This window comes from Macaca fascicularis, chromosome 10 (genome assembly GCF_037993035.2).
Source record: "Macaca fascicularis isolate 582-1 chromosome 10, T2T-MFA8v1.1".
NCBI lineage: Eukaryota > Metazoa > Chordata > Mammalia > Primates > Cercopithecidae > Macaca > Macaca fascicularis.
Window position 1 is genome coordinate 4,707,938 of NC_088384.1, and position 20,364 is coordinate 4,728,301.

The 20,364-nt window shown below is 50.2% G+C and overlaps 1 protein-coding gene across 13 annotated transcripts in view; it reads right to left on the minus strand.

Moving 5' to 3' along the window:
• TBC1D22A (TBC1 domain family member 22A) overlaps positions 1-20,364 on the minus strand; it is a 414,723-nt gene that overhangs the window by 309,824 nt on the left and 84,535 nt on the right. Inside the window, exon 1 of one of the 13 annotated variants that reach the window (XM_074003507.1) lies at positions 16,227-16,470. The exons of the other annotated variants lie outside the window; for them this stretch is intronic. Within the exon in view, the coding sequence (XP_073859608.1) occupies positions 16,227-16,269 (43 nt within the window). The 5' untranslated portion in view covers positions 16,270-16,470. Of the gene's footprint in view, positions 1-16,226; positions 16,471-20,364 lie in introns of those variants that run through there. 13 annotated transcript variants of the gene reach the window in all.

Below are 20,364 nucleotides of genomic sequence, written 5' to 3' on the forward strand. Positions count from 1 at the left end.
ATGTGATTTCACATAAGATCGGGTGAAGAATTTTCTGCCTGTGGTGTCAAATCAGTGCTCAAAACGTTTCAGACTTTGGAGCATTTCAGATTTTAGATTTTTGGATAATGGATGGTCAACCTACACTACTCCATTTTTAAAACCAGGTACATAAATGACTTTGTAAAATAAATATCTGACCTAAAACTAACCAAGTAAGGTATATGTCAAGGACACTGCAGCTAGAGAGGAAGCAGCACAAATAGAAGCACAGAGTGTGAAGCAATAAAACATCTGCCCGTCACTGCAAGAGCTTAACACGGTGCACCCATCCAGAGGGTGGAGATGGGGGGTGCCTGCAAGAAACAAGACTGGAGAGGAAGGCAGGGCCTGGATCCTACAGAGAGGCTGGAACAGGTGCCAACTACCTGAATTTATACACACAGGTGCTGAGGAGACGATGGGGACTGGGAGACGGACGTTTGGCAAAGATTTCAGAGTTATGACCTGGTGTGGGTTCGGTGAGAACACCACCAGTATTTGGACAGATGCCACAGGTCTTGCTGGGTGACTTGGGAGGTGAAAGTCAAGCACAGTAATGGGAGGCTCATAACAACCAGAAACGGCAGAGCCCAAATGGGAGCCAGCAAACCCCTAGGCCTGAGTTCCTCACTCACTCACTCACTAAGTTAGTCGCGCCGCCAACACTCAACACACAGGATGAACTCGGTATGAGCCGGGCACTGTCCTGCAACAGAGGTGGGAATCAATCCAGCCAGGAGCTGCCCACAGTACCCCAAAACAGTGCAGGTACACCTAGAAGCAGACTACACCCCCATCGCCCTCAGGCTTTCAAAATGGAATAATTAACTTTCTGAAAAAGGCTGTGTTTCTTCTTAGGTGAAAATAGGCGGCAAGAGAAAACCACCAATCCAGAAGACGATGTTTCAACATTTATCTGCTGAATTGTGTGCTCCTTACCAATTTGTTTGTGCAGAAGGCTGAATGTCAGAGGGGAAAGTACAGCAGACCTGAGAAATACGTCTGTTCTTTTCCTCTCCAGCCTTTGGCAGATTTCAACAAGGTTTCATTTCCACAGACAGAGCTAGGAGGGAAACTGGTTTTCCCCGATCAGGTGATACAGTTAAATGAGCCTTTCGGAAGGTGTTCTTTCTGCAGGATCCTGGAGGCCAAACCGCAGCAAGGAATGGTGGCTGCTCTGTCTCTGGTTCCACTGCAGGACCATTAGAGAGCCATGGATGCTCGTCACCTAGCAGCTTTTCTAGAGAGTTATCGGAGTCTAGGCTTCGTGACCCTTAATTCCTACCATTAACATAACAGAGTTTTTCAAAATAACTTCTCTAGCTTTAACTTCTTCTTTTATCTGAAAGTTGGCGGGGGGGGGTGGTGTGTGTAATTTCAGGCAGCTTCTGGTTATAAATAGGAAGGAATATGCACGTGGAGGCATCAGGACTGTCAGAAAAGGTGTTGGACAAACACTCCTCTAGGCCATGTGCTGTGCTGAACCCCAGGGAGGCAAACAGCTACCTGAGTGAATAAACACAAGGAGGGGGCCCAGGGACAAGTCGAGAGGCCTCGTACAATGCTAAATGCTGAGCTAGAAAAGGCCTCGCAGAGGAGGCTCTATGTCTCTGGAAATAAGAGATGTCCGTGAGACCAGCAGACAGAATGGAGGGAGGCATTCTTCATGGAGGGGGAGCGTCTGAGAAAGCTATGCAGGCCAGAGGCAGGTGCAGCCCGGGCTGGGGGAAGGAGGCATTTTAAGGGAAAAGCTGAGAGAGACGTGGGGGCTGAATGAGGCTCCTGAATGACAGAAATGCTTTTGTTTTGTGTAAAATCATATCACATGACCCCTTTGGTTTCCAAAACACTTTTAAAACCCCATTATGGGGCTCTAATTAAATCCTAATTGGGATAAGCACAATGACCAAGAAAGTACATCAAATGACAAGGTTAAATACTAGAGGTGGCTAGTTGCTGAGATACCAAATAGACCAACTTATCCTGACCAGTCAGAACCCAGCCAGCCTGAAAGAAACGGGATCAAAGGGAGCAGGGCTCTGAGCTCACTGCTCAGGTGGCTTCTGTTCCTTGGTCAGTTGGAATTAGTATGCACCACCTGTGTCACCAATGCAGTGCGTGATCAGAAGAGACATTCCGAATTTACTACTGGCATTTCTGTACGTCTCCTGCCCCTCCCCCTCCCTCTGAGGCAAGCCCTGCTCATCCTTGGAACATCATCTCCTCCATGAAGCCTCCAGCTCCTCCTCTCATTGTCTGGAGAGCAACCACCTGGAGAGCCACCTCCTGGCTGCTTGTCATGGGTGCCCATCAGACTCAAGGCCCTGGGAGGATGGGGCGCATGCTGTGGGCACCTAACCTGTGACCAGTGTGACCACAGAAAGAGAAGTGAGAGTTGCTCCACTCCTCCAGGAGGGCAGCTCCCGCTGGGGCAGCCATGCCACGCTTACCCTGCACAGACTATGGCAACTGCAGTGGTAAAACCTGGGCAAGATGCTTTGGAAGCCCATGGACCAGAGGCACTCTACCTACAGGCAGAATTTCTAAAACAGAAATTTCAATTTAGAAATTTCTAAAACTGGGTCCACGGTGCCTCTTCAAGAGACTGTCCCCTTTCCTCCCATGCTCCCCAGTCCTGCATCCCAGAATCAGAGGTCCCCTCCGTTCCAGAAAGCCCCAGCATCGGGCCTCTCAGCTGCACCTCCCAGGGTGGGGCCTCCGCCCTGCCACAGCCTCCTTTCTGCTTCTCTATGGCCACAGCAGGCGATCCACCACCCTTCTGGGCTGCTGCCTTGGATGGGAAACCCACTACACCCACCCCGCAGACCCTCAGCTTGCAGCACTCCTACCCTGTCTCCAAACAGCCAATTCCCATAGCCCCGCTCTCGCTGGCTGGCTCCCGGGGCTGAACAGCACTGAGTGGAAGCAGCAAGTGCTTCACTGGGAGAATGGCCTCGGGAGCCATTTTCAACCAAGGTGGCAGGCTCTGGACAAGCCACAGAGACAAGCATGCATACATGCCCTGAGAACAGAAGTAAGAGAGGACTGAGGAAGGCTGGTGGCAAGAGAAAATCTCCAAATCCCATCTCACTCCCAATTCCACCACCAGCACCTCCATCTGCAACCATTCAAGCTTCTCCTGCCCACAGCCTCCCTGGGCCGCTGTCAACTTCACACACCCACGATTTACAGAGGACCCACTTCGTGAGGGCCAGGCACCCCAGGGGTGCTAAGAGCGAGAAGACCTCACGGAGCTGGGGAAAAACAGCTGACATTCACTGAGCACCTGCTGCGGGCCAGGTTCCATCTACTATTCATCCAATCTTCACATCCACTCACTAATACATGAATGATACACCGTTCCACCCTATCTTCACATCCACTCACTAATACGTGAATGATACACCGTTCCACCCCATCTTCACATCCACTCACTAATACGTGAATGATACACCGTTCCACCCTATCTTCACATCCACTCACTAATACGTGAATGATACACCGTTCCACCCTATCTTCACATCCACTCACTAATACGTGAATGATACACCGTTCCATCCAATCTTCACATCCACTCACGAATACGTGAATGATACACCGTTCCATCCTATCTTCACATCCACTCACGAATACATGAATGATACACCGTTCCATCCAATCTTCACATCCACTCACGAATACATGAATGATACACCGTTCCACCCTATCTTCACATCCACTCACTAATACGTGAATGATACACCGTTCCATCCTATCTTCACATCCACTCACTAATACGTGAATGATACACCGTTCCACCCTATCTTCACATCCACTCATTAATACATGAATGATACACCGTTCCATCCTATCTTCACATCCACTCACTAATACATGAATGATACACCGTTCCATCCTATCTTCACATCCACTCACTAATACATGAATGATACACCGTTCCATCCTATCTTCACATCCACTCACTAATACATGAATGATACACCGTTCCATCCTATCTTCACATCCACTCACGAATACGTGAATGATACACCGTTCCATCCAATCTTCACATCCACTCACGAATACGTGAATGATACACCGTTCCATCCAATCTTCACATCCACTCACGAATACGTGAATGATACACCGTTCCATCCTATCTTCACATCCACTCACGAATACGTGAATGATACACCGTTCCATCCAATCTTCACATCCACTCACGAATACGTGAATGATACACCGTTCCATCCTATCTTCACATCCACTCACGAATACGTGAATGATACACCGTTCCATCCTATCTTCACATCCACTCACGAATACGTGAATGATACACCGTTCCATCCAATCTTCACATCCACTCACGAATACGTGAATGATACACCGTTCCATCCTATCTTCACATCCACTCACGAATACGTGAATGATACACCGTTCCATTCAATCTTCACATCCACTCACGAATACGTGAATGATACACCGTTCCATCCAATCTTCACATCCACTCACGAATACGTGAATGATACACCGTTCCATCCAATCTTCACATCCACTCACGAATACGTGAATGATACACCGTTCCATCCAATCTTCACATCCACTCACGAATACGTGAATGATACACCGTTCCATCCAATCTTCACATCCACTCACGAATACGTGAATGATACACCGTTCCATCCTATCTTCACATCCACTCACGAATACGTGAATGATACACCGTTCCATCCTATCTTCACATCCACTCACGAATACGTGAATGATACACCGTTCCATCCTATCTTCACATCCACTCACGAATACGTGAATGATACACCGTTCCATCCTATCTTCACATCCACTCACGAATACGTGAATGATACACCGTTCCATCCAATCTTCACATCCACTCACGAATACGTGAATGATACACCGTTCCATCCAATCTTCACATCCACTCACGAATACGTGAATGATACACCGTTCCATCCTATCTTCACATCCACTCACGAATACGTGAATGATACACCGTTCCATCCTATCTTCACATCCACTCACGAATACGTGAATGATACACCGTTCCATCCTATCTTCACATCCACTCACGAATACGTGAATGATACACCGTTCCATCCTATCTTCACATCCACTCACGAATACGTGAATGATACACCGTTCCATCCTATCTTCACATCCACTCACGAATACGTGAATGATACACCGTTCCATCCAATCTTCACATCCACTCACGAATACGTGAATGATACACCGTTCCATCCAATCTTCACATCCACTCACGAATACGTGAATGATACACCGTTCCATCCAATCTTCACATCCACTCACGAATACGTGAATGATACACCGTTCCATCCTATCTTCACATCCACTCACGAATACGTGAATGATACACCGTTCCATCCCATCTTCACATCCACTCACGAATACATGAATGATACACCGTTCCATCCTATCTTCACATCCACTCACAAATACATGAATGTCATCACTGAGGGGCAGGGGAGTTCAGCCACTTGCCTGAAGCCACAAGGCCAGGGAGGCCACACAGAGGCCCCAGTATGCTGTCCTGACACCACATGCTCAGTCCCTCCCAGAAGCACAGGAAGGGAGAAACAGGGCCAGGGACTGTGCTCTGTGCCTTCCACATTGTGTTCTCATGGGATCCTTAGGCCAAGGTGAAAAGTCAGAGTCAAACTGGGTCAACACCCGCCACAGCCAGAGAGAAGCCGAGCGGGCTGAGGAAGCCCACCTCCCACCCCACCGTCAGCCACAGCCGAGACGACTGCTCAGAGCCCCAGCGTGGCCGGGATCCCACCCCACCGTCAGCCACGCCGAGACGACTGCTCAGAGCCCCAGCGTGGCCGGGATCCCACCCCACCGTCAGCCACGCCGAGACGACTGCTCAGAGCCCCAGCGTGGCCGGGATCCCACCCCACCGTCAGCCACGCCGAGACGACTGCTCAGAGCCCCAGCGTGGCCGGGATCCCACCCCACCGTCAGCCACGCCGAGACGACTGCTCAGAGCCCCAGCGCGGCCGGGATCCCACCCCACTGTCAGCCACGGCCGAGACGACTGCTCAGAGCCCCAGCGTGGCCGGGATCCCACCCCACCGTCAGCCACGCCGAGACGACCGCTCAGAGCCCCAGCGTGGCCGGGATCCCACCCCACCGTCAGCCACGCCGAGACGACTGCTCAGAGCCCCAGCGCGGCCGGGATCCCACCCCACCGTCAGCCACGCCGAGACGACTGCTCAGAGCCCCAGCGCGGCCGGGAACCACAATTCTGAGTTTGCCCATGGGTTCCGAGCAGGTGGGCATGAGGTGAGGGCAACAGCTGCCCTCCTCCCTCTCCTGGGAGGTGCACAATTCTGGCCAGTAGAACATGGGCACCGCGGGCCCAGGTGGCCACCCCAGTGAGAGACAGAATCTGAGGATGCAATGTCCTCAGAGACAAATTCGAGAACCACAAGAGAAGCCAGGCCATCCACTCCCACAGTCCTGCAAGTTCTGAATGAAGGGGAGGGCCCCCTGGGGTCTCCAGCCATCTGGGCTGCTCACAGAGAACAGAAACCTGCAAGCCACAGGTAAAACACACAGTGAGACCACCTGGGCTAGACGCTGGCCACACTGTTAGATTTTGAAAACTCGAATAGACGAATGTTTTAAAAGGAATGAAAAAGTAAAACAGGGACACATTTTATTCTAGAAACTGTCCTACGATTAACTGTTAAGTCATTTTATATGAGACAAAACACAATTCTAAAAATTAAGTTTATAATCCCAGCACTTTGGGAGGCCGAGGCATGGTGGATCGCTTGAGCCCAGGAGCTCCAGACCAACCTGGGCAAAAGGGCGAAACTCCATCTCTACAAAAAATAAAAAAATTAACCAGGCACGGTGGCGCACACACAGTCCCAGCTACTCAGGAGACTGAGATAGGAGAATGGCTTGAACCTGGCAGGCAGAGACAGTGAGCCAAGATTGGCCAGGGCAACAGAGCTGGACCCTGTCTTTAAAAAAAACTTTATTATCTGTTTTCAAATATGCCTTCACCAAAAGAGCTTCTCAGAACGAGCAGAGCCTCCCCCAAAGGAAGTGGAAGCTGATGTGCACCTTCTCCCTCTGCCCCACACCCTGTAACCCCCACTCACTGCCATAGGAAACACTCATGTAATTTACACTCGAGCCCGAGACGGCCTGACCTGCTCACTGCTCCAGGAGACCCATCTGGCAGCAGGACCCTCCCTCAGTGGTCCCAGAGCCAGTCTCTAGGACGCATGTCACCACAAGACGCCGGCCGTGCCAGAGCCAGGAAGGGGCACAGCACAGCGCAGACTTCTATCTAAAAGGATTCTGGTCCGTGCGTGGGCATGTGGGCCTTTTTTTTCCTCATCATTTGTTTTTGTTTTGCTTGAATTTGCTAGTTTTAACAGTCATGTGCAACACACGTAGAATTATTTTATTTTTAGTAATTTACCACAGTGAACGCACCCAAATCATAGCAGGAAAAACAAATCCTATTAGGAGAATAACTCCTCTACCCTACTCGGCGGTGGGTGTCCTCCCTCTCCTTAGCCCTTCCATCTGGAATGGCCGAGGCCACCTCTCCCAAGAAGCGCTTGAAGCACATCCGCCAGCGCATCGCTCAGCGCTCCCCCTCGGTCCACCTGCTCTTCTGCAGGGGCGAGGTCTCCTCCCACAGTCAGCGGGGAAGCATCGGGAATGCCTGCAGGCGCCTCTGCAGGGACACGGATGGCGTGCGTTCCCGCGACTACTTCATCATAAACATGAAACGTGGCTCTGAGGCCCAGTTCGGTCATCCCTGAGATACACATGGATCAGAGCTGGGGGAAGGGGCGTTCGCCACAAGAAACAAAGCCTGCTGGCCCAGGGCGGCTGGCCTGCTGTCGGCTGCCTCCAGCCCGGTGCTCATGGCAGCCAACTTAAAAAAAAAAAAAAAAAAAAAAAAAAACAGACAGTATTGAGTGTCAAGAGTCTTGGATATCAATAACAAAAAGATAAGTAATCCAATTAAAACTGGCAAAGGGTATGAATAGGCATTGCTTCAAAGAAGATATACAGACAGCCAATAAGCATGGGAAACGATTCTCAAACTTAAGAGCCATCCAGGAGCTCAAAACCACAATGAGATACCCCTTCATGCAAGGATGGCAACAACGTTTAAATGTGGGATCACAAGAGGATGGCGACAATGTTTAAATGTGGGAAGCCCAGAGTCCTCGTGCATTGCTGGTGGGAAGGTAAAACGCTGCGGCAGCTGCAGGGAAGTCTGGCAGCTCCTCGCAATGTTCACCATGGAGTTACCACGTGAGCCAGCAGCTCCACTCCTTGGTATATCCCCAAGAGAAAGGAAAACATGACTGCAAAAATGTGTGTATGAATGTCCATAGCAGCAGTCTGCATAACAGTCCAAAAGTGGAAACACCCCAAACGTCCATTCACTAACAGTGGATGAATAAAACACAGCATATCCATTCAATGGAATCTCATTTGGCCAAAAAAGAATGAAGCAGGCGTGCTGCAGCCCAGATGAGCCTTGACAGCCCCATGAAGGGAACGGCCAGCCAGTTTCAAAGGCCACAGATTGTGTGATTCCACTTATACGAATCCACAGAGACAGAAAGCAGACTCCTGGTTGCCTGGGACAGGGGGAAGGGCTGGAGGAGTGGGGAACGATTACTAATGGGTACAGGGTTTCCTTGTGAGGTGATGAAATTGTTCTGAAATTGACTGTGATGACAGTCACACAACTCTGCAAACACACTAAAAACCATTGAATTGTACACTTTAAATGGTGAACTCTATGGTACGTGAATTACATCTCAATAAAGATGTCTAAAAAGAGTCTAGAATAAGGATGTTTTAAGGACATTTATAAGCCTAACTACCTTCTCAGAAGGCAGCTCTCAGAAACAGAGGCCCTTTGCTGTGGGACTACAGCGATGATGGGCTTCGACGTGCAGCTTTCGGGTCAGAGCTGAGGAGGGCTGACCAGCCCCACCCAGGGGCAGCAGGGATTTCAGTCTGGATGGTGCTTCCTGGATGGTGAGATGGCAGCAGGGCAAAGACAGCTCTCCCAGGGACCCCAGGCCTGACTACGCTAATAGAAATCTTTGCAAAGGATTGATGTAAACGGTTGTGTTGTTCTGTTTTTTTGTTTTTAACTGGAGAGGGCTTGAGGTTGGCAGAGGGCAAACCAAACCTGCCTGGGAAGACACCATGACCCCAGGATGCCCACAGCATCCCTTCCACAGGGGCACCCCACACATGGGAGACACAGGCATTCTGGGGAACACTCCAGCCTTCATCAAGCAAGAAACAGGGCTGGAGGCAATTCTATGACTAGACCTCATGGGGAGAGCTGCCTCTAGCTCGCATCCCAACCTCATTTAAAATGCTTGCACCCTCTGAGCCAGTAATTTCATTTCTGGGAATCTGTCCCAAGGAAATTATCCAAAATGCAAACAAATATTTATGTAGAAAGATGGTCATCACAGCATTATTTATACATCGAAAAAGATATGCTCTAAATGTCTAATAATATGGAAGTGATTAGAGCTATATCCCATTTGTCGCTGACAGGAAATCAAGAAACAGACCCAAAATGTTTAAGGGAAAACCTTGGCCTTTCAAAGTCTATAGCAAGGAAAGGCAAAGTGCAACTAATCTGCACGTCCAGTACCAGCCCCCACCCCCACTCTTGAAAGAGAGCCCTAATCATTTGTTAGTCACTTCACAAGGCCTAATTACACTGTTTTTTCCTTCAATATCATTGATCTCACAGCCAATGTTGCATGGCATTTAATTAAAGGAAAGGCTACTGCTATTTCATGTTAAAAAATGTAAATCCTTTCAAACAAATTAGAAGCTTGAAGTTCACATTTTTACTTTCCAGTACGACTCACCCGGCCTCTTATAATTTCAGCATTAAAACATATACAGCAGGACTCAGCTCAAGCCCCTTCTGAGGTTAGCAGCCTTTGTTGATAATAGTACCTGGCAGCAAGTTACTCCATTTCTTAACAGGCAGAGTCAATAACAAGATTGGCTTCAGCAAGGATAATCGTTCTGATGCTACAATATGTAAATATTAACGGGGCAGCCGTGCAGAGGCTCCTGAGACAGTTTTCCACCGCATCCACGCTTTGGGTAGGGCCCTGGCATCACGAGACCTCTCTGGCACGTGCTCTACTCCAGGTTCATCACTCCCACACCTGTCACCCTGTAGAAGCCCCCGGATCAAACCTCAGGGGACATGCAGAGGAGAGGCGTAGCCTCTCAGCACTGCCGAGGGACTCCCTCTGCCCACTTTCCTTCTGTGGCTCTGGAGGCCAGCGTGCACACGCCTAACTGTCACACGTGACTGAGAAATCCACCAGACAGGAAGCTGGATACACAGAAAGGCTAGAGAGAGTCTTGTCCGTGATAAGCTCAATTAATTTTAGATAAGTATGCAATGTAATTACGAAGGCAAGGCAACATAATCCCACAGTCCCCTGCATATAATTTCAAATATAAGGCACAGAAGCACAGAAGAAAGGCTCAGATGGCAACGAAAAACCCCGGGACAGTCAAGAACTGACCATCGACCTCTCCTGCTGGCCCACAACCCACACGGCACGGCCAGGCTTGCTTTATCCTGCAGAAGCCTGATCTGGTGCCCCAGAGCGCTTCTGTCTAAAACCCCATCAGTCCTGGATTTCTACCCAGCAGCTCACTGCTACTCCGTGAAAGGGACGGCATGGATCCCACCCTGACTCCCAGGCTGCACACGGTCACTGCTACCCCATACTGGCACGATCACTCCCTTCCTGCACTCATGCCAGCAAGAGCTGTACCTGTTTCCAGGCCCCTCTGAACCCCAACCACAAGCTCGTGGTCTGCACCTCCCACATCCCCGTGCTCCTAACTCCTGGTGGTATCACTGCACAGACGAGGTGCTGAGGAAGGTTTGTTAAACAGAACACAGAAAATAACAATATGAAACCCTCCACCTGTCTAGTGAGATGGGCAAGAAAGAAGGGCTCTGGGTTAGCTAGATTTCAGTGGAGTGCCATTCACACTCTGTATTATGTATAGGTAAGGGGACCATACGATGTACCGTCCAAAGCAGACACCTTGGGCACAAGTAATAATTATCCTAGGACAGCAGGGGTAAACCAGCACCTCAGCCTCTGATCAACCTGTGTCCAGGGCTCTGCATAGGTGCTTTGGGTAGCACAGGTGCAGGAGGCTTCCTGGTAGCACTGGGCCCACAGAAAACGGGTGGAAAGACACCGTCCAGGCAAAGAAAAATATTAATCACTGTTACTTATTATTAACTATTATAATGGCTACTACCTTGCCATTTATTGTGTCATTGGAGTATTCTATGTTTTCGCATATATTTCAGTAGTTACTGTTCACAAGTATTAGGCAGAGATTAATAATGAACAGGGGGACCAGCAGGTTCCTATGTCTGGATGGAACAGAGGATGAACAAGTAATCAGGAGTCCGATGAAGAAGGGCATTAAATATCAGGAGTGTGATCTCTGTCCTGCAAGCGACAGGGAGCTGTTAAAGCAGAGGTGAAAGCCACGTTTCAATGTGATTCACCTCCTGCCAGGACGTGGAATGCATCGCAGGGGAAGACGGAAGCAAGAAGACTTGCTGAGAAGCTACTTCAATGCCTGAGCAGAGATCATAAAGGTGTGATCTAGGGCAGACCCATTAAAGCCAGGAAGGAAAGGCTGAAGGAATTAGTGCAAGAACATCCGGAGAGAACAAGAACGGGTGGGGGTGGGATTCAGCAATAACTAGATATGGGGACAGAGAGAGGCCAAAATGACAATGACCAAACATTACCCTGGAGAGGAGGATTAGCGCCATCTATGATGTAAACAGGAAGTTGAGAGGGGTGGCTTGTTCAGTGGAGGAGGAGCAGGGAACGGGAAGGGGCAGGAGAGAACGGATGTCGAGGCTGTGCAGCAGCATCTGTGCCACGCACTGGTTTCCACGTGACAATCTGTCATCCTGAACAGCAGTTCCCATCCCCATTTTACAAATGAGGAAGGGCAACTTGGGGGCCTGACTCTCAACCAAAGTCCATGATCTTCCCATCGCACGTGACACGTTTCTCACAGGGAAAGTCCCAAGACAGTGCAGTGGGCACCTCCGGAAGACAGGGACACTGGGCAAGGAGGCTCAGGGGTACGGAAACGCAGGTGGAGTCCCAACCAAGGAAGAGCGTGTTTAAAACAAGAAGTCCGGAAACGCACATGGGTGTGAAGGAGAGAGAGAGTCCACTCACAGGGGACACTCGGAGACAGCGGGGGAGCATCAGAGCAAAATGTCATGGAACACTGGGAAAAAAGTTTTCACGAAGTGTCCATGGGTGCAAAATGCCCCTGAGGTCAAGCGGCATGGCTGAGAAAGCAACCCCTGAAACAGAAAAGAGCTGCACGTGCCGTCCGGCACTGCCCGCGCCCAGCTCTGTGCCCATCACTCCGACCGGCGACCACGCGCCATCCGGCACTGCCCACGCCCAGCTCTGTGCCCATCACTCCGACCGGCCACCACGTGCTCACTGCTGCATCTCCGGGGCCCAGCGGACGAGGCCCTGCCTCGAGTGAGTGCTCAGTAAGTATCTGTTGAACAATGAACCTCTTCCCTTCTTCATCTATAAAACTGAATTAATTAACTTCTCGGTTCCCGTTCCGCTCTCAAGTACAACGAGGCAAATGTGGCGTCTTTGGTGACCAGTTTCAGCAAAGTGAGTAAAAACCAGATTTTAAGGGAAACAGCACTTAAAGAATACTTCCGAATCTCACGCCATCCCTCACGGCAGCTGACGTGAAGCCCTCGCTCCCTCGCGTTGAGCCTCTATTGGAGGCTGGAGGAAATCCTCGAAAGAGTCACGGCCAGCCACGTGGGCACGGAGCCAGGCATGGGGCCAACCCTCGTGTAAAGAACATTTTTTCAAATGTTCAAGACGTCCTGCGCCCATCCTTCCGTGGTACATCCTGTAGCACATCCTGAAGGAGGCAGCTTCATGCCTCTCGCCTGCTTTCAACATTCCCAAGGTTCTGCTCAGATCCTACAGGTGCCTCTGTCACCCCTGCCCCACCACAGCAGGTGAGAAATGTGACCAGCCTGGGGTGCTGATGGAGCATGAAAGGATGGATGAGGGGAGGCAGAGCCGAGGACGAAGGCAGAGAGGGGCAAGTGCTTTGGAAACACACGCAGATGCTCAGCAAAGGCCCCGTCATCCTCTCAGGCCTCCATCTTTCCACAGACAACTGCCTGCTCAGCTCCTGGTCTTAAAAGGCCTCCAAAGTATCCCCTCAGCAGGAAGGGCTGCAAAGGAATCATGCTCCCAACAGGAGCAGCATCGGAAGTCACAGTGTGAAGGCAACGGACTGTCGTCCAGTCCCACAAGAGCCAGGGGACCCAAACCAGGCTCTTCAGGCAATACACGGATGGACCTCAGTCGGCAGAGATGCAGAAAATGCCAGTGACACGGCGCTCCGGGACCGGCTCCGAGCACAGGGAGATGGGCAAAGCGCAGCTCTGCCTAGAGGAGCTCGTGATGCAGCCAGGAAACAGCCAACCTCACACAAGGCGAGACGGACGAAGCTCAGACAGAGACGCAAGCAGGAGCAGAGAGACAGGAGTCAACAGACTCAGCAGGAGTCTGATGTGAGGAAAAGGGTGGGCACTGATGGTCAAAGGCATCAAGAAGGAAGCCAGATGAGTGAAGTAGGGCAAAGGCAGAGGCCTCGTGGAGCCAGAACCAAGAACAAGCCTTCAACTCAGTAGGATGTTTCCAGCGGCAGATTCGTCCACCCCTGAGAAAACAAGGGCCTCACGCCACTGAGATTCGGACAAACGTTATCATGATCCCAAATACAGACGGAAGATTCCGTAAGTCTTATAACGTTGTGCTCAGCCTCAAGGGAGTGGGTACCAAGGGATCAGCATGTGAATGGTGTCGCTGAAGAAACAGGTCAGACCACCGACGGGGCACACGCAGCAGCAGCAGCAGCAGCCACCCTGCGGTTCTGGAAGACGGAGGTGCTAAAGTTCTCTGCGGGCAGGGAAGCCGGGAGGCCCTGGGAGGGGAGGGAGCCTCCGAAGAGCTTCAAGGCACCCTTTCTTCTGTATTTCTCTCACTCACTTTGAGAAGGACAGGCCAGCAAGGGCTCACAGAGATACCAGGCCACTGTGGTGCCCATGATATCCCCCCAAATAGCTCAGCAGCCGCAGCATACATGGGAAAGACAGCTGACTCCCAGAAACCACCAGAGCTGCCCGGCTGCCTGCGGCGCCCCTGAGTCCCACCACAGTGCCCACAAAGCATCTTCTAGGCCCAGTTTGTCCAAGGAAAAGCCTCATGTCTTCATCAAATCCAAATGCACAACAAAACCAGAGGCTGCCACCGGCTCGTGGCCCCTGCCTCTTAATGTTCCCTACTTTGACCAACATTACATTCACGGCAGAAAGACAGAAAGAGCACACCCCTATTAAGAGCCTAAAACTCAACTGCCACCGTGTGCTGAGCCATGCACCCCTTCCTAGCCCTGCCAACTACAATCAACAAAGAGCTATGGAGGTCGCTAAGTACCTCTGAAATCCCATTTCCGATTCTTCTCCCAATGGCACCTCTTCCCATCTGAAGACAGGATGAGGAATTCTAATGGCTGCACTAAATCCCGATGGCTCACACAGGCCACAGAGGAGAGCTCCCAGGACTCCTTGCACTCTGTCCTTATTGGGGCAGAGCAGCCAGGACCAGGAAACAGTGCCAAGGCAAACCATTTCAAACAACCTGGGTCAGTGCCTTCTCAAACCATCGAGGGTCTCCTGCCTCAGGGCCGGGGCCAGGCCAGCACCAGCAGGCTCTCGGGCACAGGCACTCAGGCACTAAGCTCTGGGGAGCCTCTCCGGCTAGAAGGGGTCTCTAGAGATGAGTGCAGCAGCGGGAGGGGCTCTGTGACCTGAGAGCGATGCCTGCCCCAGCCCGGGTTTGAACCCTGGAGGTGATGTCAGGTAGGCATACGGTGAAAGTCAAGCCTGTTCAGCTGTGTCTTGTGGTCTAATACTATTCCTCACCTCTCCGACAGACTGAAACCTCTTTGAGGGCAGAGTCTCTTCTGGATCCCCTTAGGGACATCCCATGGCAAAGCCAACAGTGTTTTGAATTTTTTTATTGAGACATAATTCACAAACCATAAAATTTAACATGTAGGACTCAGTGGTTTCCAGTATTATGCAGAGCTGTGTGACGGTTACCACTGTAAAGTTGTGCGACCGTTACCACTGTAATCACAGAACATTTCCATCACCCTATACAGAAACCACGTGCCTGTTCACCATCACTCCCCACCCCCTACAAGTACCAATCCACTTTCTGTCTCTATGGATTTGCCTGTTTTGCACATTTCATATGAATAGGAGTCACACAATATGTGGTCTTCTGTGAGTGATTTATTTCACTTAACATAATGCATTCAAGGTTCATCCACTTATTCCTTTTTATGACCAAATAATATTCCACTGTCTGGAGAGACTCTGTTTGTTTATCCATTCATCTGTAAGAGACACTGAATTGTTTCCCCTTTTCTGGCTAGTATGAAAAATGCTGCTAAGAACATTCACATACAAGCCTGTTTGTGGGCATGTGTCTTCATTTCTCTTGGGAATATACATACCTAGGAGTCCCGCTGCTGGTCACACGGCAGCTCTTCGTTTAACTGTCTGAGGAAACCTCAGGCTCTTTTCCACACCAGCTGCATCACTGTATGTTCTCAGCAGCGGCATATAAGGGTTCTGATTTCTCCACGCCCTTGCAAACATTGGTTAATGTCTTTCTTTTTCTTTTTGGCCTTTTTTATTATAATCATCCTAGTGGGTGCAAGTGGAACATTTTTGGAATGGGATAATAGTTAGTTCCCAGAATTTTGGATCTAGTTTTAAACCTTCTCAAAAGGGTTCTGCACACCACATTTGCATGTGTGAATTTCTAACGCGCGCGCGCACACACACACACACACACACAGCCACCAGGCTGGCATCAGGTGCATGACAATGCCGGGGATGAGACATTTCACAGTGTACCTCAAAGGCACCCACAACCTCACGGCACACAGCAGCCTGTCTCCTGAGAGGGCAGACAAGAGGCCCTCCTGTGTGCCCCTCAGCACTCACCTCCATCCCCACTGACCTGTAAGCTCCAGAAGCACGTGGCCCCTGCCTGCATCCACCATGCGCTCCAGCACACAGCAGGAATGCAGTCGAGCTGCTCCACAGACCCACACCCAGGAAGGAAGGGCTATGTCCCCACAAACGCAGCAGCTGTTCCAGGGGCAGCTAACTTCCTCCAGATGTTCCCCAGATAGCAACCACGACTAAACTAAAATATCATCAGCAGCTGTCTTTTGCCCAAGTTCATCTAAACCAACCTGGCTAAATACGTAACTAACAAGAACAACTTAAGTGAAGGCAAAGAAGGCATGTTCGGCAATCCACCAGCCACACAGCACAGAAAGAGCACTCATCACCGAATGAGAGAAACTACGGTGCCAGGTGATGGTCACGGAGCACGGCAGAGCTGACGCTTGTATCTGGCACCTTATTTTGTCGTTGCTAGCTGAAGACCCCCAAAAGTTGCCCAACCAATCCAAGATCACTCCATTAGAGAAAAGCGGAGACAACAAATGAAATCGGGTTGTGTGACCCACATTTCCAGGTGTCCCTTTGCCTGCTGCCCACTACCCAGCCTCTCCCAACAATCTTTGCAGGCTGGGATGAGAGTAAAAAGATAGATGAACATGTCCAGCCCAGGACATGTGACTTGACTTAGCTGTTCTCTAGTAAAGATGACAGAAACTGTGTCTTAGTCAACAGCAGGTTCAGTGAGGACCAGAGTGCGTGGAAGCTGTCCTGGGAGGTAATGGGATCTGAGGCCTCCACTAGTCAGTTCTAGAATTTCGCAGAGAAACACTGAGAGACAGAAAGGTGTCCAGGAGGAAGGCGGTTGGCAGAGGGCCTTGAGGGCAGGCTGGGGCTGCATGAGCAACGGCAGGTCACCCACAGAGCAACCTGCCAATTGGAGACCCACGTGGACAGAGGCATCTACTCCAGCAGCCAAGGCCAGGCCAATGGAGACAACCTGCAGGCAGACGGCATCGCCACAGAAGAACTGTCCAGCATCGGAATAATAATGGCCGCAACCAGGCACTCTGCCTAGAGCATCACATAAATTGCGAGATAGCCCCTCCTGACAGAGGAGGTTAAGTACTGTAACTAGCTACTAAGCGGTGAATCCAGGATCTGAGGGTGATCTGTGAACCGTGCGTCACAGAAATGGCTCAAACACAGATGGGGACGGGGAGGGGAGGGTGCACTGGTTAAGGGTCTCCACAAGGTCCCCATCGGCAATGAAATCTCACAGGAGTTAAAAAAAAAAAACAAAAAAACCCGGTGAAGCAGTGAGGTGCTATTACCGTGGGCTGAAGCACACTCAGAAAGAAACACCAAAGGAAAAATACAAACTGCTCAGCCCTGCAACCCGAAGTGTACGTGAGACTACTTAGAGCAACGTGTCACAGTGCACTCAAAACTGTAACAATATTTATGACTATTTGCAACAGAAATAGTATGCAATAAAAAAGTAATATACGGTAACAGCATAAACATCATCATACAGACTCAGCAATGCCAACCAAAAGCCCTTGTTACCAAGAAAAAGGCGATAAATATTTCTACCAGAGAGCCTAACTGGATTTCTGTCTAAGGCGCTGACAGAAGGGCTGCAAACAGTTGGTCGACCCCCTGGTTGCCCCAGGTCTCTCCCTCAGCTTAGAGAACCATACAGGCTGCTCTGAAATCAGAGCCTCGATGAGGCATCACTTAAACTTCATAAACAACCTGCTTTAAAAACTCACTGCAGTTACTCACAGACCAGTTCACGAGCCTAGAATCACCTCTAGCTGGCTCTCCACTAACTGCCTTCCAACAGCAAGCACTCCTTCCCTCGTCTCCCGGGTCCTGATGAAAAGCTTCTGGCATGAGATTTATGCCCGCAAGGGTGGAGGGCACCCTGAGGTCCACTAGAGTACTTCCAGGGCTCTTCTCACACCCCCTCCACGATACCACTTTTGTGGAGTGGCGAAAGTTACAGGCAGAAGTGTAAAAAAATTAAAGGCTTTAAAGTTGCTCTTAATGAGCAAAAACTTCCTATTGCAAAGTCATCGTCCAACTAACTTAGATCACTCTCCTAACTATTTAATCGTTTCCCGTCCTCTCCCTTCTAAGACAAGAATGTCGCCCAGAAAGAACATCTACTGCTCAAGAAGTGTTTGCAGTCTTCCCTCCGGATGTTTACTGTGTAGAGCACATGCGTGCACGCACACACACACATACACACGCACACACACACACACACGCGCACACACACACACGCACACACACACACACACGCACACACGCACACACACACGCACACACACACACATACACACGCACACACACACACACGCACACACACACATACACACGCACACACACACACACGCGCACACACACACACGCGCACACACACACACACACACACGCGCACACACACACACACACGCACACACACACATACACACGCACACACCCCATGGGGTGCCATCGGAACTGGTCCTCTACATGTTTTTAGATGTTTTACATAAAAGTGTCCATTTACAAAGGAAACTTTTCATTTCAAACCCATGTTTCCTCCCTGGAATGAGTGGGGCACTCCTCTCCAAACACGGAGGACCAACAAGCCTGGGCGCCGCGACTGCAGGGTTGTTTTGTACATAAAGTCCTTTGTAAGAAAGGACTCAAGAGTCCCAACCTGGGAAAAACACAGACCTCAGCTATCAGCAGCAGACCTGGCAGCCATTACTTAGACCAACAGGAAAACCCAACGCACCCCACATTTTCCTACAGACACGTCCGCACGGTGGGGCAGGAGGAGAGTGTGAAGAGAAGGGGCAGAATAAAGGCAGAGAAGCCGCAGAATGCCTAACAATTATCATTCTCAACACGCAGAAAGTGTTCTTGACAAACAGAAGTGAGGAAAACGGCAGATAACGTAAAACAGGCCAACCTTAATGCCTTAGGACCTACTGGGCACGTCTATGGCAGACACTGGTGGATACGTAAACCAGCACTGGCTAGTGACTTCTGCTCTTCCGAAAAGGTGTATTCTGGTCTTTACAACCCTCCAGGACACCTGAGGCCAGGCCTCCTCCCTCCTAGATCTCCCATGGTGGCAATCTCTTCCACAGTATTTGTCCTATGTGGGAATCTAAATGTCAAACTAATGGCACAAAATATACCAAATTCCTTCAGGTTAGACCCACCTGGGGTCTCCAAAAATGAGGGAGAGGTCACTGCAGAATTGATTTTCCACACTGCAAAGTCCTCAGCCCAGTCCCAATTGACCAAAGATCATTAGCTGCACGGCCGATAAGAAAGGCCAATGGCTTCCAAGGCCCGGCCCTGGACTGCTGAACTCCACGCGAGATTCCACAAAGGGGGACACCCGCCTAAACGGTCTCTCGACGGCACCGGCACCGGCACCAGGTTCTGAAAACAGCATTGTTTTGTTTTTTGTGGAATGCATACTGACGTTGAGAAAGGGGAAATGACAGGATGTCTGGGGTTTGCTTTGAAATACTCCAGCAAAGGAGAAGGAAAAGAAAAAGAAAAGCAAGGCACAGATGAGAGGATGGTGGCATATCTTGATACCCGCCGAATCTGGGCGATAGGTGTGTTGTTTCACTGCACTGTTCTCTCAACTTCTGTGCATGTTTGAAATTTTTTATAACACAGGGTTTTTTGTTGTTGTTGTTGTTGTTGTTGTTGTTGTTGTTTTAAGCGTGAGAGATGGTAAAGGTGGCCCAGGCCTGCTGACAACGATTGATGACATTCCCGTTTGGGAAAACTCTGTCCATTTCCCGAGGAGCAGAGCCTTTCCCCCTTCTGGACAGGAAGTCACCCCTCCTCCCACACTTAGGTACCCCACAGCCCACAGCGAACTGTCTCCTCTGACCTCAACACTGCTTGCAGGGCAGCTCTTCAAGATGGAAAGCACAAATGGGTAAGCTATGTCACCAGGCCCACTGACAAACATACATACAAATGGATCAGTGCTGCTAGCAACAATTCTAACTCACTAAACAGTTCCCATTGAAAGATCACAACAGCTATTGCCTGTTTGCCTCATTATTTAAAACTACATCATGGTATATGTGTGCTGTCGAGATAGATGAGTAACAGGAGAGGGGAGAAAAAGCACTCGGCACATCGCTGCCTTCCAGATGCAT